This window comes from Cyprinodon tularosa, unplaced genomic scaffold (assembly GCF_016077235.1).
Source record: "Cyprinodon tularosa strain WSP-4 unplaced genomic scaffold, ASM1607723v1 ctg3, whole genome shotgun sequence".
NCBI classification, from domain to species: Eukaryota; Metazoa; Chordata; class Actinopteri; order Cyprinodontiformes; family Cyprinodontidae; genus Cyprinodon; species Cyprinodon tularosa.
Window position 1 is genome coordinate 3,371,074 of NW_024039007.1, and position 22,534 is coordinate 3,393,607.

A 22,534-nucleotide genomic window follows, 5' to 3' on the forward strand; every position below is an offset into this window, starting at 1 on the left:
TGGAGAAACGCAAAAGCATTTCAAATATATATATTTTTTCATAATAGAAGATTAAAATAAATAAATCATTCACTTTTATTTTACTTCCATTAGATCCTTATTTTGGCATAATTTGATAAATGTACCCTTTTTTTTCTTGTGTTTTCTCATGTAGTCTAAAGATTTTGTAACCTTCTAACAAGTGGTCGTAATATGCATTTAAATAATCAAACTATTGTGAGAAGTTTCAATCTTCGTTCAAATACAGAGATTTTACCGCTGGAGAGAAAGTTTATTCAGCCCTCCCATTTTAGCAGGATATACCGCCTCCCCATTGATGTGCCAAAACTCCTGCGCAGCCTGCAAACTTCAGGACACGCTCACTTGTTACCTTCGCTCTGCAGCTCCTGTCTATAAGCATCCAATGTGACAGTCTATCCTCCAGAGAAGCCCATGGCTTTACCTCGACTTTTGCATTTTGATTTTGACCAAAGATTCTCCTGAAGTTGAAAACCTGGAATGTAGGAGAATGGAAACGTTAGAGGGCATCCTGGCTTCTGATGCAGAGGAATCCCAAAGCCGCATGTTTGCTGTAAGTTTTTCACAATCGAGGTGAAAAGTTTATATTTTATTAACATTTATCCCTCGTTTCTCCGTTGCGCGCAGCAAGCAGGCGCTCTTCCTGTCCACTTTGCCAGGGTCACCCGTGCGCACCTGACTTATAAAATAAATATTTGATAAATTAGAAAAAAACTTTTTATCTTTTGCTACAGGTGGAGGGTTGTCCCAGTGGAGAGTCCGCGGTGAGCCCCAGGAAAAGGCTTCACTCAGCAGAAGAAGCGCGATGCAGCAGCCGACCTCCACCCGAGGGCGCCGGGTCAGTTTCCATCCCGGAGTCAGAGGAGAAAGGAGGCTTTTGCCAGCAGTGCCAAAAGAAGGTGTCCGAACTGAAGAAGCAGGCGAAAGCTCTGGTTGACCAAAACTCCTTCAAGGTTAGTTTATACCCCCCAGTATGATCTCAACCCCTATTGTTTTAATTTTGCCATCACATCAGAATGGTTACATTGAGATGAGAATCCAATGACAGCCCAATAGTGCGTCCAGATGGGTTCACTAAATATGATAAAGTCATTTTGGTATGTTAAATATTGCACCACAATTAAAATTATGTGCACAACTGGGATACTGGGCAATACGGGCCGTATTGGTAGGAAATGGGCTTAAAATTGTTCCATCATGGGATGGTTCACAGGTTATACAATGGTCTCAGATGAAGTGTTTGTAACATTTAAATAGAGGGCTGCTCTGGACATATTTTCTTAGCAAAAGCTTAAAATGCACTGTGAATGTTTGTAATGTGGATTTTGCCCTTTGCATACACAACTTTCCTAATGGGATCCATTTGAATATATAAAAGTTATAGAAGCAAAACCAATTAAACATTCTACAATGATGGTGGCTGGGGAATTGAGAAATAAAGTTTTAAATTCACAGCACCCCTAGGGTCTCTTTTTTTCATCCAGAGGCAACCTGGATGATGAGTTGGATAAAGTGGGTCCATTTTGAAACTTGTGGACAATACTATGGGGCCTATAGGTAAAGAAGATGTAAGTAAAACCTACATAGGGTCAAGGGCTTTACATGTATCAGTTGCGTATGACAGCCTGAGGGCGGTGCCAAAAAGAAGCCCACTGTGAGCCTCGACCCACATTAGCAAATTTCCCATTAGGCAAACATGCAATTGTGCAGCTACAGGCTTTTAACTTGTAGTTCCCTCTCTGAGCTGCTTGAACACCTATTTTGAGATGATTGTGTTTTTCATTTGTTCTTCCACTTGTTATTCACTTTGGGTTGAAGGACAAATAACTCCACTTGATATTTGCTCACTGGACAAAGGAGACTCTCATCATTCTCCTGTGAAATTATTTATTGCTCTACTTGACTTCAAATGCTGGTCTTGGATATGAAACTGGATGCTTTTGAGACATTTAAAGTGGTCCCTTTGTTAGGCCAAACAATGCTTATCTTTTTTTTTTATGTCGCTGTGGGGTGTGGAGGGGGTGGGGGTCCACGGGACTGAAACGAGTGAGCTGCTCACGTTGGAGGCAGCGGAGGAAGTCCAGTCCCCGTCAGCCTTCGATGTCTATTGAACGTGTTCCTGTGCTGCTGCTGCCACGATTCCCAGCGCTGTTAAATATAGGCCTTGCCCCCACTGCTGTGGTGACCTGCCTAGCTTGGCCTCTGCTCCATGATCTTTTGTTGTAATTTATTTTTTTTTGTTAAACGGGGGAATCTCAGCATGAGATAGAGTTACAGCACTTTAGGGTTCACCTGTAATCCCAGCACACCTGCGGTTCGCCCAGGAGCAGGTGTTCAAAGGGACAAGAGGATATTTCTCAAGCACCTGGGCTCTGTATGTGTGGTCCGTCTATTATGAGAAGTTCAGAGCATATCATTTCTATATTCAGCTATCAGGTGTACCTACCCACTTCGTATATCCAAGGCTTCACTTGAGTCCTGTCATCTGTCATTGGAACTGACCTCTAGTGTTTAATGACAGACCCTCTGGCAGTACTTTGTGGCTCTCCCCAGGTGCTCTGTGAGGCAGAAAGAGATGAAGACCTCCCCTTTACCCACTATTTGCTCTTGTTGATGGCTAAATTGGTCTTTAATTCCAGGCTGGCAAACAGTAATGGCTGGGTACTTTTATTGTACCGTTGCTGTTTTAGGGGCTCCTTTAGGCTAAAGGATAAAAACCCCATTGTCTTTATAAGGTATGAGCTACTTACCTGTTAGGCCTCATAGGATGGATGATTGGTTCCAAATTACTTCCTCTACAGAGGGTAGAAGGTCATTGGGGTTATTCAGGTAGCCTGCTGGTGTTTTGGGGATTCTGCAGCTTGCTTTGGACAGTGTTTGGGTCTGTCCTGGGAAAAAACAAAAGCGGAGACTGTTTACCCGAGGTCACGCTTCCCCGGCCTCCCAATCTGCCTTTTTTTTTTAAGAAGAGGAAGTCGCTCAGTCCCCAGACATCCCCTCTGCCCCCCTCCCTGCTTACTGTATTGTTTGATTACAGAAGTAGTAGCAAGTGGACAAAAATTCAAGGAAGAGTGAATGTACTTTTGAACATCGAGCCTGCTGGAGGGAAAGTTGATTTTTCACACACTCTAAAGGCTCCCAGACTGTTTTTCTTTTTATATTTTCGTGTTTGGGTCTGAAGGAAATTGCTTACAGTATATCCCAGAAAAAAGCTGTTGAAAAGAGAGCCTCTCCCTTTATGTCTGTGGTTCAGCACAGCTTTGTAGTAAGGCCACCAGTTGTGTGATGGAACAATGAGCAACAAAGAAAGAACAAAACTTTTAATAACGAGTCTTCATACTTTTTATAGAGACAGATTAACAGGAAGTAGGGTATAATTGTAAAGTTGATAGAAAGAGAGATTAAACTATGTCACAACATTTTCTAAAAATATAAATGCTACACATTTATACCCCGATGTTTTCTCTGATGCCATTGAATGAGATTCAGTGCAGCTAGTTGCATTCAGAATTCATGTAATTAATGAATGTAATAGTGAACAACCAAGATCACAAAGTCAAATGATAATGTAGAGAGCTTAGGGATGTAATTGTGGAATTTATGCAGGGGTATAAGACAAAGTAGCAAGCTTTTTTTGGATGCTTTTGAAGACTGTCAATAAAAAAAGTCATAAGTCAGAACCCATATAGGAGGCCATAAGCCTGTAGAAGAAGAGGCTGAAATTTTGGGGCCAAATCCAAAAAATACCCAGAACTGTATAGCTTGGACACGATGATGGCTGCATAATGCTGTGGGAACGGCCACATTTGCATCCTTAGATGGATAAAGTTAAATATAGGGCAATAATGAAGGCTGAAAAATGTCAGTTTCCTGCAAAAACAAAAATAGAATAGATTAATAGTTCAAAATTTCTGACATGCTTTACATGGATGTGACTGCACACCTGCAGCAAACCAACACTTTTAAGCTTTAGAGACCAACCGTGGTTCAGTTCAGAGGGGGGGTGAGATATGCATGCAAATATGTGACTTTGCCAAGACATAACTCTGGGCTCTGATTGGTTGTTATTGTTCAGAAGCAGTGTGTTATTAGGACCATTGGGAAGAGTCAGAGGAGCTGAATTTCTTTTTTTTTATTGTTGTTCTTTATGAGTAAGATGATCTTACTCATGTTCTCCTGCCAGATCAGAGTGGTCATTTTAACAAATGTGTAGAAAATATTTTATTGAAAAGAGCTACCCTAACCTAACCCTTACCCTTAAAACAATTTGAGTCCTACACCCACCCACAAAGCTCTTGTGGACACTCATGTAGATAAATATATGCTGAGTTTTATATGTGCTAAAACTTCAGTTCCTTGAAAAAATTTAATTTAGTTAATCCTTTGTTTATTTAGGGTCTTACGATTTTTTCTTTAGAAGCTAAGATCCGACTTTTACTTTATATGAGCTTTCTCTCTCTTTAATTTTAGCTACATTGACACATTTCATGTTGTTCAGACAGCATGTGAGGAGGAATATGCCCTCTGGTCAAAAAAGGTTTTAGCAGGGAACACAATCCTATATTTTATTTAATCAAGGGAATTCACCAGGTTGATTTGCATAACTTAAAACTGTGATGATGAGTGACTTCAGTCATTAGTGGTTAACTGTCTGGGTTCATTGATCTTAATAAATGAAAAAGTGTTTTTTTGTGGCTGATCATGGCGGCTAAAGGAAGATTTAGAGAACGATTAGTGCTTAAAACTTCACTTTAAAGAGACCACAAAACTGCTTGGTGTATCAGTCGATAATCATTGCAAACACACAAGAGTTGGACCAATCATAAAGCTAAACTATTGGGAAAAAAATCTCTGATTTGAAATAATCTCTAATGTAAAGTTATGTGACTCACTGGTATCATGGTTAGATGCAGGAAAAATAGGCCAAAAACTGTTCCCACTGCAAACACATCATCCTGTCAGTTAGCTGTTTGTACATGAACAGAGGAAGGTCTAAATTAGTTAGTTTGCAGACTTCTATCAATGTTACAAATCACCTGCTGCCAGGAACGATTATTATTCCTCGCCTCAGGCCAGGTTGGAGCATATCAGACCGCACGCTAACAGATAACACACAAAAATGTCTATCTTTTCTCTTTGAAAGGGGTCGCTTTAATTGCTTTCGTTGAGCTGTCTGCAAGATAACATTCAGAGAGGATTTTTTTTCCATAATTCTTTCATAAGATATTTTTGACCAAAGGGAAAGGGAATCTTCTCAGACATCTGGGATCTTAACTATTTTCTTTATAACATGAGCTTGTTTGTTTATTCTGCCTTAAACTTGAGTGGAAAACACAGACATGAATTTATCTGAAAACAGCTTGCTTCTGTTTTTTGGCTTTTTGCTTTGACCTTCAGTTTTATAGTTAGTGTGCCTTGCTGAGGTTACACATTATAGCCCCTAATCTGAACTTTCTGTGTTTGACTGTTGTTCTGGTTGTTTGTTAGGGGATCAAGATGGAAGGCGAACCTCTGGCCCATTCTCAGGTCTTTTGTGGCCTCTAATAGGTTTTGACCCAGAATTTCCTAATAGTTAGTAGAGATGCACGGATCTGATTCTTCAGATTTACTTTTGGCTCAGATATTGACTTATTAGCTGGATCAGATATCTGATGGGTGACGCAGATCCATCATCCTGATCCAGTCTGTTCTATTTGTATTAATACATACACAGCAATACAGTCACAGCGATGTCGTGACTTTAACGATTGCAACGCTGATTATGACATCACACACGCACACACAGCAGCGAGTCATGATGTATATCTGGGTTCATTACCTCTTTTTTTCCCTAGTGTTTAAGTTTTTTCAAAAGACATGGTATTTGGTTATTTCATTCAACAGTAGTATTGGATCGGTATCGTATTTCAGCCAATATGCTCAGCCCATGTATTGGTATAGAATTGGATTGTAAGAAAATGGATGGGTGGTGCATCTATGATATTTACTTTTATCTATCTTTCATTCAATTATGGTTTGCTTTCATCTCCTGCTTAGGAAAGATAGATCCAAAAGCTTGATGCTATAACCATATTTTATGCCAGGAATGGAGTCTTATTAGATTTTGCTTTTGCAATTAATCCTTTAAGTTTAACTTAAGTCATATCACACTAAATCAGCCTCTCTTCCATATTCACTATGTTCTTGAAGTGGATTATTGCAATATATTCTTCAACTTTCCCCACTCTTTCATAAAGGCTAAATAGGACTTTGCCTTAATGAAAGAGTGAGAAATATAAAAAATAAAAGGTTCTTATCTAATAGAGTTGATTGTCCCACCTGACTGGCTGGTCTATCATATACAACATTAAAATCTGTGTTTCCTCTGAGAAAAAAGTAAAAATTAAATGTTACGTAGGACTTTTGTTTGGTTCTTTGACATGACATTTCATGTCCAAGAAGTAAGTCTGTGTGTTTTCTGAACTTATTCTCCATGTAGCTCCTTATCTGTCTTATATCCTGTTTATACTAATTCTAAAAATGTTAAAACACAAAGATGATTTTCTAATTTCTGGGCTATTGCCGGATCAAAGTTTCCTTCATACAAAGACTGCAGATTTCCTAAACGGACACTATAACAGTTCTTGCAGTCCTCATTAAACAATGAGAAATATGAATATGGAAATGACACTGGACCTTGTGAGCTTTATTAGCATGCACACCGATCAAAAGATAATGTTCTGCAGGGATGGGAGGGGTTCAGGTAGCAGGAGGTTAGGATCAGCTGCTGCTATACCTCACCTTTTGTCGGACCTTTGCACTGTGCAAACCTTGACCATTAAGCAGGCCACTGCACACATCTAATGAATCTACAACCAACTGGGATCCTGTACATGGAGAGAAAGCCTACTCTTGCTAATCATGTCTAGTGTGCATGCATAAAGCGTCTGCAGCTCTTACGGATGATGTATATTAGAGTGACTATGAATGTGGCTGCACAAATTAATTTATACCATCAGACGTTTTGTAGTTTTTCCTTGTTGAATTAATGAATTATGGGAGGAATAATTCTCAATAATGACTCATTGGGATTCACGGTGGATTAGTTTAATTTTTGTTCCTCATTTGATCCTCAGCCCATTTAAATGTAAGTCATGCTGGTGTGTCTGGGTTCTGTTGATATGATCAGAGATTGTTTCCAAAAATTGGAGAGAAATGTGTGTTTTCTGCACTGAGATTGAGTGAAAGCTGCAAGCTTTTCCTTTTTGTCTATTATAAAGCACTCAGTTGTGATTAAATATTTCTTTAAACATAATAGAAATGCGCATTTATGAATGTGGTTGTACAAATGCAACAAACCAAATCAGTTTGATCCACATCTATACATTTCTCACACAGTCCAGGGAACTGTTTCTTATTCCTTGTTTACCGGCTGCTGTCCTTCCTATTAATAATTTTGAAAATGTCAGGTCCATTAGCTTCTGTGTTGGTGTGTGCACTGGAACAGGTGTGCTTGCAAATTTCACAGCAGGAGGTCAAGCGACTAGATGGAGTGAGTGGCAAACACAAGGAAAGACTTTAAAGTCCTTTTTGTTGTGAAACTTGATAACTGAGATAACTCAGAGTTAAAACAGTCCATGGGCAGATTGTTCTCTGTACCTTTGAGCATCTGAGCTCTGGAGGCTCTCTGTCATGTCTGTGTGTGTGGGTGTGTGTCCTTATTTGTGTGTGTGCTGAGTCTGTTTTACTACAGGGAACCTGAGAAACGATAGCGAAGGAGAGGGGAGATGAGCTGTGCTCCTGCTACATCCCTGCATGCGGTGTGACTTGTGCTTTATGGCATGTGGCTATATTAAACTGTTGAGCAATAATCTGGTGTCAAGTGGTGCAGAGACCACAGACATCAGTCATGGTGCTACAGTGCAGCACTCGATGTTTGAGCAGCAGCAGCAGCATGCAGTTGTTTAATGCCAATTTACAGCTCTCTGCAGATGTTTATACGTCCTCTTGCAATCGAATGGATAGATTTTTGTGTTAAGGCAATGTTTTTCTCTGTAAACCTTTGTCAGGTTGTCTATCCTTAGTTTCTGAATCCAAAATATAATTTCAGTTGTGATCAAGGGTCCTGATAACTACTTGTTACAAACAATTTTTAACACTTTCATTTGCTTGATCCATACAGGTGAAATAAATGTGTTCCTTTTCCTTTAAGTTTTCATTTTTAACCCTGAGGTGCTCAGGTTTTTAACGAGGTGAAAAATATTAAACACTCAAATTTCAAGTCAAACTCAAACTTAATCTAGTTTATTAATGTGCCTTTTTTCCAAAAGAAATAACCTGCATTCATTTAAAAACTTTAATAAATTAAAAGTAAAGTGCATCAATGTTTGTGGGAAACAGAACAACTAATGAAAAAGTTAAAGGCACCCATTGGTAGGTTGAATACCGGGTTAAAACTTTGAAACTTTTCCCTTTTTGACTTTGAGACTTAAATGTTTTAGTAGAAGGAAATGTTCAGTAGTCTTAAAATGCATCTGATGTGATGGTTGATGTAAAGTTATCTGCAACTTCATTGAAAATTACTTGTTTACTGAGACTTCCTTCCTATTGTAAATACATTTTCTTTTTTACTGCAACATATTTGCTAGACTGCCTATCAAGTGATTAAAAATGTAGTTCTTCTTTTACTCAATCTCCAAACAGCTGGGTTTTACCATACCTTTTAAATTTGAATAGTGAAACAACCGTGTCAGGTGTTGTTGGGGTGCATCGACTTCTCATTCACTTCTTCCTTTCAGATTTTCTCCGCTTGCTCTGCTTTCCAAGCACTTTTTTTCTGGCCACAAGCCTCATTTTCTAACCTCCAGGCTACTATGGAGTGCTGGCCAACTCTTCGCTGTGTCTGCTGTGGCCTCATTCTACATCTTTCATTTGCTGAACTGAGAAAGTGAATCAGGCCCCAATTGTTGATGGCTAGTCCACCACTTATTGCAATTGCATGGGGTAAATTGCCAAGTTAGTGTTGGTAATGGGTTCAGGCTGTGTAGTTGCAGGAGGCTGATGGGTTTTGGTTTGAAGGAGAGTAAGGCTGATGCTCATCCCCATTCATCAGGAATCGGTCAGAGGAGGTGGAGGAATGCAACACCTGGAATCACTATCATTCTTTCCGCCTACGCTGCACTTCAGGCTGCTTAGATGAGTGGATGCACTGCAGACAGGATGAAACAGGGATGGACAGAAAACCACAGAAGAAAGAAGACTACAGTTTCAAGCATGCACAGGTTTACCAGGATGCATCGTTTTAGGGCCATCTGGTTGTTGCTGCTGTGACTTTGCTGCTGTAATGTCTACAGAGAGTCATCCAGATGTTCCCACAGTTACCCGTCATAGCGAGAAAAGCTGTTAAGAGCTTTTAAAGCGGGATATTTAGACTGCCACCTTCAGTTTGTAAAAAGGTTGGTGTGTGTTTTTTATTCAAGAAAGAGTGAAACCAGAATACTTCCACACTGGTTTTTAAAATGTCTTTAAAGGGTTAAAAACGGTTACAAATTTATTTTATAGATCTTTATATTTCATATAGCATGAAATTACATGAATTTGAATTTGAATATTTTAGTATTTATTGTTGTCTGATTTATAAAAAGCAGTATGAGGTCATCTCAGTTTGTTTATTAGCTCTATTTTTAGTTAAACAACATGAAACTGATTATTGACATTAAGAAATTAATCATTTAAAATAAATGTCCTGGTTATACAATTACTAATTAACCTGGTTAGCCTGTTCTTTGTTTATTTTATTCTAAATTATATATTATTATGTAGATAAAAAAAACACAAACAATATTCCTAGAAAAGGCCCACAGCATCATAGATTGTCTTGCCGTAGTTAATAATAGGAGAAATTTTAACACCATACCCACATTGAGTGTTTTCTATTTAAAAGTTTGATCTTAGTCTCAGCAGACCAAAGCACATAATTAAAGCAGAAATTAACATCTATAATGTGAGGACAGAAAAAAAGCTTTTATCTGGCATCCCTCCCAGACAGCCAGTTGGCGTGTAGATGGTGTCTAATAGTTGTTATGGATACTTGGTGAACATCCGATGCTTTTCACTGCACTGAGCTTTAATATTTTTCTTTTACCTTTCTCACCATACTTTATCACATTTATACCCCAGAAAATAAAAAAGAATAAAATAACATAACTCCCTAATAGGTCCTTTTTTTTTTTTTTTTTTTTTTTTAGAAAAATTGAAAGTATAAATGAGTGTGCTTCTTTACATTTATTTTAGCAGGCTCTAGTTGTGGCACCAGTGATAATTTTAAAGAAAATCACATAGAATTTATCTACGATAAATGGTTGGACAATGAAGGGTAAGTGGAAAGGGAGAATAAATTACTTAAAAAAATATTAATAAAACAATGTAAAAGTGGTTTTCTGACTAAATATAATGTAACACTTATGCTTGAGGATTATGAAGCATCCAGAGTTTCCTGAGACAAATTCCCCTCAGGACAATAAAGTTTAGCTTAAGATTTATCTTGTTTAAATGATGTTTCTTTAAGCTGTGATGATCATCTGAGCCTTTAAAAATCCTTTAGGTGCCTTAGCCACCTTAAAGACATGTGGTACTTTGTAGAGGAGCTGATAGGTCCACTTTTATCAGCTATTCATAAAGCAAACATTTCCTATATGTTATCAACCTCAATGTCTGGGTGCTTTGAAATATTGTGTGGCCTTTATTTCATATTTAATCATGCAGTATCATGTGATAGTATGGCATGGGATAAATAAACTTTGGATGAACAGTATTTGCAGATATTCAATATGTCAATTCTGGCCACTTTTGCTCAATGCTGTATCAAAACAAAACATCTTTGGTTAGTGGGTTGAACAGACCAACTCTAAATCTACGGTTTAGTCCTATGTATCCACAGCTTGGATTGGCAGATGTCCACTGTAGTTAGGATACAGGATATGGTGATATTTACTTTCTGGATATGACAAGCTAAAGTTCATTGCAAAGTATTCCCTTTAATTTATAGCTGTTTTTCAGAGTAGGGGCAATTCGTATTGCATGTGCGTATCCAAATCTGTGGCAGAAGGGTGGCTTGCATTTTATTTGTCCCCACGCCGAGGTGTGCAGTAACCAATCACATTTACTGAGTTGGATTTAGATTTACATTTAAATTAACTTAAGTGGAAAAGGTACTTTTAGAAGGATTTCTATGCACAGTACCTATAACTGCTGCTTGTTTAATATTACACGAAAAAAGGCATGCACAGATGTGAAAACCTATTTTGATATCTGATAATAATATTGACCAATAAAATTAGATTAATATCAGTCAATAACCAATACTTTATCAACATTTTATGTTTACTCTTAGAATACTGTCAAAAAATTACAACAATGTTAACATTGCTTCAGTTAAACACCCCTCTTCTAACTCAAAAATAGCAACTAAATGAATTTCGGGAGTGGCAGTCAGCATTGGCCCAGTTTTACTTACTGGACTGATACCAACAAGTTTAAAAAGGACCATATGACCATATATATATATATATATATTATATTATATAACTGTCTGACTGAAAATGTGTCTTGTTTTGCTGAGATCTAGTAGCACCTCTGTTTTTTTTTTTTTTACTGTTTTCCACTCTCAGTGTATTTGAAGAACGATTACTGTTCATAACAACTCTCGCCTGGATGAGTTTGCTGCTGTTTGGTAAAGGATTACGAAGCACAAAGAGCCAGACTGTAATGAACTATGAAGCCGAATTGTAGGCTGACAGGACGATGTGTTAGAGCGCTGCATAGGTCTACACAGCATGAGAACAGAGCAGCAGAGGCAGAAATGTCAGCGAACAAAGAACACAGATGAAATAGGATGTGTAACCATTGGAAATGCAGCAATCTGACTTTGTGAATCTCAATATGCAACAGTAAATATATGCATGAGTGTTTCTGCTCCTTGGTCTCTTGGATCTCTCAGCACTCTGCACCATATGTCAAGCCAAAGTGAGACGTGTATAATCCGGGCAGTTTGCAGTCCATTATTGAGTCTGATTTAGAGTATTGGAGAGACATTGTTGTTGAGATAAATTTTCAACATGCTGCACAGACACCGATGGGCTCTGATCTGGAGGTAATCTTCTGCTGGCTCCATAAAATGTGCTCAATTGACAGCAGGCCTTGTGGTAGCAGACAAATCGCCTGGCTTATAGCGATGTGCTGAAAGAGAATGCCAACGCTGTGTATCTTTGCCAAGATGGATATGCAGACAGCAAACTCTGAGACGTCTGGGCGTGGCTCTCGTGTTCAGGGCAAACAGTGGTTTAGCTGAGTCTGATTTCTGAGTTGGAACTGATTTAGCCTTGTTTGTTTTACGCCTTTGACAGAATCTAATAAAGGGATTACATGTCATCTGTCAGATTAGAAGGTTTCCAGCATTTGGCAACGTGTACTTTGAAACATAACCTCTACGTTAGAGAGGGAAGCCTTTGAAATGATGAGAAATTTTTCTTTTTTGTCAATTAATCAATAATAAAAGGGAATAAATTTGCACAACTCAAATAAGAAAAGGAAGAAGTAGATGGATGCATGGATTATTAACATACAAAAAAATCATGACAATCAGAACTCCAAGGTTTTTCATTGTATTTTTCATAAAATCACACTATGTATTTTCTAAGTTGATGTATTACATGGTAAACAACAGTCAGAAGATTAAAGGCCATAGAGGACCTCCTTTTCTGTGTCTCTTTCCATAAGTGGAAACTATTTATGCCATTAAATACTCAGCTTTATTACATTTATTATGAAGTAAACCCAACAAAATCATTTTTATATAAGCCACAATTTAAGAATGTTTCACCAGAGTACCCTGAGAAAGTCTCAGATCCTGCTGAAAGGACGATATAACCCATTTGGCCAACAAATACCTCTGGATCTTCCAGATTGACTTGCAGAGTGCTGCTGGGGAGAGGGATGTCTGAGCGCGTTACCTCTGCACTCTAATATTGGATAAGCTAAACACCAGGGATGCATGTATGGATGCACTTTATTTTTTATTCCCTAGAGAACCTTTTAGAGACCAACAACATTAAAAGTGTGGTTGTGGTCTGCAGCTGGTTGCGGTCTGCAGCCGCTGTGTAAGTGCACCATTTTGCTTTCACGTCATATTACTCCATTTGTGTCTGGATGGAAGCACCCAAGCATCTCCCAGTGACTCTACTGGCGTAATAGCAGATGTATTCTGTGTTATGATTGGGAAACAGGTTGCGTTAAGTCACCTCCCTGGACTTTCTGCCTAAGCTTTGGGCTATTTTTTATCATCAGCAGCCTCATTCTGATACGTATATATAGTGGCCCATAAATCCTGGCGAGGTGTGAAAATGCCAGTCAAAGTTCACACTCCTCATGTTCATTTCATGCTTGAGCGTTCAAACCGCGAGCAAGGATGAGTGTGTGTATTGATGATGTGCAGGTGTGCGTGTAAGCACCAAAGAGAAAAGAAGGTCTGCACAGAGTCCCTCCATCCTTTCCACTTTGCAGCACCAGTCATCCATCTCTCTGATCATAACTGCTATCAATTTATGATTGCATTATTACAGTCAGGCTTTTGTCCTCATTGTGACAAGACATATCTGGCGGTGGTCTGGTTGAAGGAGAAGGTAGCTGGACAGTGCTTTTATGTTTGCAATGCTTAGACAGGGGAGTTGTGCCCTAGTGGTTAGGGCATAGAGCTTGGAATCTGAGGTTCTGAGTCCGAACCCAACACCCACAGACTGCCACTCTGGGTCCCTGAGCAAGACCCTTAACCTCTGATTGCTCCTCAGGCGCCCCACAAGGGCAGCCCACTGGCTTTTCAAATTTTTAAGGGCAAGAAAATTAAACTTTCATCATTCTATTGAATTATGGGGTTTTCGCATTTCAAATATGCTAGAAGAAAATATAATTCATTGCTTTAGAAAAGAAAGCTGTTTGCTTTTTGAGTCTTAAAAGGCTTGGTGTAATAATTTGTCTGCTGACATTTGAAATAAAATGGCATCGCTCTGCATTCTACAAACTGGCAGGCAAGTTGTTTTTATTTTCATAAAATAATATGTTGGATTTTTCAACAGGCGGCGTGTTGAAAAGGTCATCTGCAGCTGTATAGATTTTCTTAATGAATTTTTTTTGGAAGAAAAGCTCGATATAGATACAGTAGGTGTGTGCTTTTCTGAGATTGGCAACCGTGGTATTTTGAAGCAGATCAGCAAACTTCACTACTTTTAAGCAAACAGGGAACCTAAAAGATATAGTTTTTGTTATTTAGTTTTATTTTACCCTGTAATATGTTTCTTTTAATAAAGCAGGACTAGGATGGAGAGAGAGTGATATCATTTAATGTTAAAAAATGTCAGTGAAGGGAAATCTAATTATAATTTAGTGTTTAGGCTTTCTTAGACACTCCTGGCTGCATCCAAAACCAATGTTCCTTAGAACAAGCACACATGGGTAATTAGATTTATGTCCAGATAGCAGAACTTTACTGTTCTGAAAAATGTTGACATCTTGAGCTGGTATGACTCCCAGCTGATGGCTTTTTGGAGTAAACCTTCAATCTCCTTTCTTTTATGATCCAATTCCCATTAATAGATATGTCCTTTATGCTTCCCCTCTTGTTGTCGCCGTTCGGTTTTATGATGTCACTTTTTTCGATGGAGACCTCTGGGCTGGTTTATCTCCTTCATGTGTGCTGAGCACTTAAACTTAAACCTTTCTGTTTACGAGTCCCAAACTGCCTCTTCCCGTCTCTCTGCATTTCCTGCTCACCTCAGCATCGCCTGTAAAAGATGAGGCATCCTGCTTGTTCAGGGAACTTTGCGGTGCAGACCCCCAGCGAAGCGAACAGCTCCCCCGCTGAGAATGACATCAAGCTTGCAGAACACCCTGTGAAGAATGAAAGCTGCTATGTGGGGAGATTTATACAAAGAAAATGCTTTTTGGAGTTTTTGGTCAGAAGTCAAGATTACGTTTTTTTTGTTTGCTTTTTTTGCATTTATTTGAAAATGTTTAAGATGCATCTGTTTGCAGCAGGTAATAACCTAACACTGTGATAAAACAGACAACACATAAGCAGAAGGTTTAGTTTTCTCTTACTTAAAGTTTCTACTGTAGACTTGATATCTTTACTGTTGAGCAAAGACTTTGTATCCTCATGCTTTTGTTGTTCGTGGTTCTGTTTATAAATCTTTATTATTTTGTTCTAAATTTGGCAAAAGAAGAGTTCATTTTCAGTTCAAAGGCTTTTAGTTTTCCCCTACATTACCTTCAGAACTTGAGGAGACCAATCTTACCAAGCTGTTGCACCCAGTAGAATGTATTGCTTCACTTTCTACAGAGTTTGTACTCATTGCTCGACTGCATTTATATCCTGTTCCAACGTGAGGTTTTACTCTAGCTAACTCAAAAGTAAAATAAAAAATCTTCTCACATTAGTCGATATTTTCATGCAAAAACAGATTTTCAAAGGCTTTGGTCCTTGATGACGCCATCACAGGTTTAAGTCCTGGCCTGTTGACCTTTGTGTCTTTCTGTCTTCCCACTCTCTCCAATCCCTTTTCCTGTCAGCCCACTTTCAAAAATAATAAAATAAAGGCCACTAGAGTTAAAAAAAATTAAAAATATATATTTTCTGAGCTATAAATGAAAAACTCCAATGCTTTGTGTTCTGTCACAGGTTAATAATTCACCTTCTCAGTGTGATTCTTGGCCATCCTTAAGGTAAAAAACCCTTAAAAAGGTTATTATGTTTCATAAACTACTGCTTAATCACAATGTTGTGTTAGATAAACCTCCTGCTGTAAGCTACACTATAGCATCACCTTCCTGTATATCTTATGCCATATAAAACATTTTGATTATAATTTTAGCACAACAGGCAGTTTTTATTGATCAAATGCAATGCTATCATGTCATTAATGTAGGTGATACTTTAAATTTGCAGTACTGACCCTCTAATAATATACGCTCATGCTTTGCCATGCAGATTCTATGTCTACACTAATAAAGATTGACTCCTAGAATGCACTCATTAAACCTAATCCCGAAACTGGGATGTCTGTTAATGCTTAAATATAAAAACGAGACAATGAAGTCATAGCGAAACAAACTTTGCTCCCTTCATGCCAGTGTACATGCACTATAAAAATTCAGGACCACCATAGAGCAAACACATACCTATGGCATGATGTATAATAAAATATGATTTATTTTTTGACGCACAAAACAAAGATTTTTCGATATTATATCCACATCCATTTTTGATCATGTTTAGCTGTATGTCAAAATGGAAAACATTGTTACAGATGCTGCTCTTTCTTCTGCTCTTTACCGTATATACACAGTTTGGTTTCACTTAGGGCCGGATGATATGACCAAAAGCTATATCATGATATAGTTCTTAATTTCAAATGATCTGTATTAGTTTCAATATCGATATAAACAAACAAAAGCCTGAAAAACACAAAAAATGCCCACAATAGATGCTTGTACAAATTTATAAAAAAATATTTTGCAGTTTTTATAAAACTCCTCCAATATAGCATTTTAGAAAGATTTTCTTTAAATAACAAAATTCATAAAACTGCATAAAACCCAAATTGTTGGGCAGCGACAAATGCAGTACTAATAGACTGCAATGTATGCTGTATTGAAATATCAGACATGTCAGATCACCGTCATTAAATAAAATCATATTATGTTTTACTGCTAGAAGGATGAAGCAAAATGCATGTTAAAAAGGAAAACAAAATTGTTCATTAGACAAAATAATTTGACAATCTATCAAACCTTTTTGCAAAGAGTAGATTTTAGGCAGTGTTTTTTTTTTTATCAGTAGGCTATAATACATATTTTAGGTGTACTCGGGGACTTTAATTCAAGATTCATTCCTGTGTGTTGATCATTTAAGGTTTTGAGCTTTATATCCAAAGTTATTCTTGTCTATATGCTGTAGGGCTCCAAAATATTTGTTGTCTTGGTGTTATTTAAAAATGACAGTACATAACTATTATTTACCGCTATAAGTGTTTGCATCCAACGAAAACATCACTGGAATGTCTTTGAACATGTCTGTACAACGCGGAAACGTTGCCACTTAAAAGATTCCCGGTACAAAAGGGGTGGAAGTTCCTGGGGAGAACGCCTGTGCTTGAGAATTTGATGAATTCCTGCAAAGTTTTAATGGTGAGAACAAGAGTGGAAGCTGAGCTCAATCATTTTAAACTACTTCTTTCTGTTTGAGTAGTCCAAAGGAGATTTCGCCTTTGTACAGTCATTATCTGTAGAAACTGCTATTTTTCACTAAATTTTGGGTTGCAGCTGATATCATTTCTTTGAAAGGAAAATTCGTAATATCTCCCTGGCTGCAAACCAAAGTCAAAGCATGTAATGCTTTGAGATTTTTATTTCATGAAAAGGTATGATTGAACCAGATATATAATAGCAAGAGTATAGCATGTCTGCATTAAAGATCAGTCTTTAATTAATCTTTGGTAATCTTAAAAAGCAACATTTAAATTACTTGAAAAATTTTTGCGATTAATATTTTTTTTTTGAATATTCATTTAACTGCTAATATTTCTATGATACTATAATTCTAAGTGATACACCTGTATTAACACTTCAACCTCAGTGAACCAGAATAGGTAAACACATTTCTGCTCAGATGAATCAAACTTTTCTGCTGGCCCTGTGAACCACGGTCACACGGTCATTATCATGTCCATGCTGCCCCCCTTTCTTCCCCTTTGGTCCATCGCTGACCCCTTGGTCCTCCCTCGTCCCACGCTGGGCGTTTATGTCTTCATCTCTTTGTGAGAGTGGAGCTGTTTTGGCTGCACAGTCCAGCAGAGGGGTGAATGCCGGGCACACTTGAACTCCCACAGATGCAGACACCACAGACCAAGTTTAAACTCAATTTGACCCTTCTCTTGATACCTGATGTGTTTGCCTCTGCCTCCATTCCTTTTGTGCATTTAGTATGCAAACATTTGCACAACTTAGAAACTAATTGCACATTTTTGACAGAAATTGGTTCCCACACTAGATTGCAGTACAGAAAGTAATTTCCATTCGAATTGTTAAGCCAGAGGGCGTCATAAAAGCACTAAAGTAGGTTTTAGAAGTCATGCTATGGTGCTATTTGGATGAAGAGCTCAAGGCCTTTGGAAGCCGTGGAACAATGCTTAATTAGCTCATAAACAAAGGCTAGTGGGGGATCAAAAAAGGGCAATCAAAGTTTCTCGTTCCTTTGTGTTTCTCACACCATCTACAAAGCCGTCTCTAATGGCCCCGTCGCTCTGCTTGTTGTGTCTCGCTGTGGTGTGCTTCCTGGCAACATAAAAGGCAGACATTTCAAAAAGAGCTTCGGACAGGAGACACAAGCCCTGAAACACTTCCCCCTCCAGTCTTCCTCTGTCTGCGAGAAGTTTCTCCTCTGCTTACCTTTGCAGTTTGATGCTCGGCTCCATTCAGCAAACTCGACTGCTTAAATCTTTCCTGTCACAGTTCAGCAGGAAGCACAATATTTTCTTCTAGTCGCAGATTAGTGTCCTGTTTTAGAATGTAGATAGCACCAGACTTTGGAAAGTTTGTCTGGATGACAGATGAGTATCAGGTGTGTTTGCATGCACCTCTGTCATGTTTTCCGAACACTCACTGTGGTATATTTCATATGCTTGGACACGTGCCTCTATAAAGAAAATAGACATCTTCTGCCACACGAGGACAGCATGGCAGCAGGTTGAAGGCAATCTCTGCTTGTTTATGCGGCTATGTTATCATCTCCTGTTTCCTGTCAAAACAGGAAAGGACAGGGGCGAAAATGGAGGAGTAGGAAAGTGCTGCCTTGGTGTATGTTGGCTGGAGGTCCAGCTCTGCCTGACAGTGAGTCTCCCAGCCAGAAAAAACAGACCTGTTCTGGGTGTAACCCACAGTGGGATACTCCACGGCGTTATTTTTATCACTTTTACAAAGCACAGCAGGGGGATGCATTTCCCAGCTGTTGACACAGGTCTGGGTAATTTTTGTCTCAAAAATAGTGCAGGAGATCTGAGAGACATCCCATCTGGTGGTGTCTCATTGGCTGGCAGCCTCACATGCCTCTGTTTAGGAAGGGAAATCCCTTTTGGTGTGATGTTAATCATGAAAGTGAGACACTCCTTTTCTCTGGATGATCTCTAGACCTCAATCACAATACCTTTTCCGTCAGACTGGACGTGTCGAATGATTTTATCCATCCATCACACCTATTTGTTAGGTCTCTACAACAGGATGGTGCAGGCACAGTGCAAAGCTGATAAAACCTTTGTTTTAGTGTGTAGCTTTGAGGACATTATGCTCAACAGCGAGCCATGCCCAGGATTTAAATAACAGATTTTAGCTGATTAAATATCAGGTAAGGAAAACAGTATTTAAAAAAGGACAAGACCTGGGTGTTCCAAAAAAGGCATTATGCTTATTCACTACCCTTTTCAAACTGTTTACCGAGATGAAAAAAAAAGTGTCAGAATGACTAGAAATTGTAAGGTATTGTGGAGGATTTTTGCAAATTTTTTTAATGACACGCCCTCTCGACTTTCAAAAAATTTGCATGCAAGAGCATGCATGAGCCCCAGTTGCTGTTCTCATCACATACAAGCTTACTGTGTCCGAATGTCCTCCCTAAGCCCTAAATCCACTATATAGAGCGCAGACTATATAGTGGACTTTATAGCAAACTCAGTTACCTGACCGTTCGGATGGATGTCACTCCTTTTTGCTCCCTTGGTCACGTAACTCCTCCTTCACTGCACGGTGCCTGCACCATCTTTGTTATCAGTCGCAAAAAATGGTCTCTGTGCAAAGCATTCTGGGCCATATCTGCCTCTTTTAAGGCCTTTATTTTCTTCTCATACACTTCGTAGACACTTTTTCTCTTACAACCATTTTCCAAGAACCGCTGTAAAAAAGGTGAGCTTTAATGTCTGAAACCGTAGCTCACCACAGATATATGCCTGAAAGTGTGCATGTGCAGAAACAGATAGCTAACAAGCATGTATGAGGGCCTTACGTAAACATATCACCAGGATGATTGACAATTAGGAGGACCACTTATTTAGGTGATCCACCCGGACATAAAAGATCGCCATTATACTTTTAACCAGCTGTATGAAAACAAGAACCGCCTTTACTGCACCTTGTCAGCTGGCTGAAAGACAGATACACACTACCTTTTTCGCCAAATTGTGCTTCCACAACTGTGGAGCAGAAACTGAAGAAGTGACATTAATCACTACAATAATTGTAGTATTAAGTTCAGTTTGCAAGATATGATTTATGATTTTTTTTTAGGCCATCACACTCCAGAAGAAGTTGCAAATTGCAATTCTTTTCTCACAGTCTTTGGAATTCTCGCTGCTTTTTTTTTAACACATAATCTGTGCAGAACATTTTGCTCACAGGCTTTTTTAAAGTGCTGTTGTGTGATTGGGCAGAATTTGGATGGCCATGTTAACTAAGAAAAGAGGAGATGATTTCTGCGATTTTTGGATGAGGAAATCTGTGCCGTGAAATAAGGTTACCGTGACATAATGAATAGTTCTGAGGATTGGCTGACCGAGGAGGTGAGACAATCAGAATACTATTACAACATGTCTTTTGAGTCATAGAAAGTATTTTTTCTCTCCTCCTTTTTTTTTTACTCCTTTATCAACTCAAAAGCTATTCTGTTGTTGTTTTGTTGTCTTTCAGGGCTGTGAGACAAAGCTGCACTTAGAAAACAAAACTAATGGCTTGGTTTTTGAGGTACCCGTATCAAGCTTTTAGGGATGTCCCATTCATTCCCAATAGGATATCAATATAGCTGGGTATTGACCCTGAACAATGTCTGCACCAGTTATACATTTTTCTTTTGTAGTTTTCAATATTAGAAAATGGTCAGTCAAGTGATATAACTTAAACAGAGATCAACAGTTAACAGCAAGGGGAATGAGAAAAACTGACCCATTTATTATTTGCCAATGTGTTACAAAACCTTAGATTTTAGCATAAAGATATTCATTTATTAAATAAAGAAAATATGAATGACAAGTTTTGAACTCAACTGCAGCAATTTTTTCCCGACTTTAACCAAAAATACAGCTACACTCATGCCAATATATGCCAATATAGCTCCTACTCTTTGTCATAGGGTCTGCTACACTGCTAGCAGTTGGGATCATATTTGCTTTTTGAGTAAAACAGGTTCTTCTGAACAGAAATGCTGGGGCAGAGTAAAAGATGGAGCACAACGCTTCCATATGTCGGTTTTTATCTGAGATTTTAGATGAATGCAGATATAATCCTATATTTGTTTTTTGGCTGATGTCTGAGCAATTTCTGAAATTTGGATTTGGAAATCCCTACTATTGCTGCAAATTTGCCTAACATTACCACAGAGTGATGTATTTATCCCTTTAAAGCCTTATGATGAATAAACAACACACACATCAGGCATGACATTTTAATTGTTAAAAAATGTGCTGTCGCTTAGTCATGAGTATTTATTGAAATAGTCAATAATGGAGCTCCACTTTTAAATTTAAACGACCAATTTGTAGATATCTTTTTAATTTGTTAAAAACTACTTTTCTATCTCTATAGAAACAAAATTAGTTATTAAAGGATAAAGTGATGAATTGTAGTTTGGATTTAAAGCAGAAACACTTATTAATCAACCAGCTATAAAGGGCAGAAAGTGAAAAAAGGAAAAACATATATAGCAACTTCTGTTTGTTTTTTTTGCAAAAGTACCGCACTTAAGGTCAGTGCACCGCCACTTTAACAATTAATAGTGCAGGTAGCCCTACATACCATAAGTCGGCCCCTAATAGATCCCAACTGAAATTCAAGGAAATCATAATAAATCCACTAACTTAGATTTCCCGTCCACCAATGTTTTGATTGGGGCTGGTGCTCAATGGAGGGGGTTTGTTTTTAAGCCCAAAGACCTTAGGTCTTTAGCTTTTCTTCAAAATAGTCCTGGTTTAAAAACAATTAAAGGGCCTTCAGTTTTGAAAAAAAACTAATCGAGCAACTGTGGATATGCACTAGTTGATTTTATTCACAGACACCTGTAAAGAAATGGGCAAAGGTAACAGGGAGTTGCCATGCAGCAGGTCGAAGGTCAGCAATTAGATGAAGACAAGGTATAAAAATGAACACTTTTACCTTGTTTAATGAGGTTTCTTTTAATTTTGAGCTTCATATGAATTTACTATAATCCAATCCAGTTGAATGATACTTCAATTAATCATAATTGAGATCTAAAAAAGCATTTCATTAAAGCCAGTTTGCCATTGATAATTTGGCACTATGTAAAAATACTGAATTGAATTGATTTTAATATTACAATTTCCAGATTTTTCATGTCTTGTCTTTCATGCTGTCACCTCTTCATCTTTCTGCTTAGGTATAAAAATGCTGCCATAAAAAAACTATTTTAAATTGGTTGAGGCTTTTCTCA

The 22,534-nt window shown here is 38.2% G+C and overlaps 1 protein-coding gene across 1 annotated transcript in view; it reads left to right on the forward strand.

Annotated features, from left to right (window-relative positions):
* The first annotated feature begins 339 nt into the window (after positions 1–339).
* Positions 340–22,534, forward strand: part of kif26ab (kinesin family member 26Ab) — a 97,250-nt gene continuing 75,055 nt past the window's right edge. The window contains exons 1-2 of the mRNA XM_038291493.1: positions 340–571; positions 753–971. Coding sequence (XP_038147421.1) covers positions 509–571; positions 753–971 — 282 coding nt within the window. The 5' untranslated portion in view covers positions 340–508. The remainder of the gene's footprint in view (positions 572–752; positions 972–22,534) is intronic.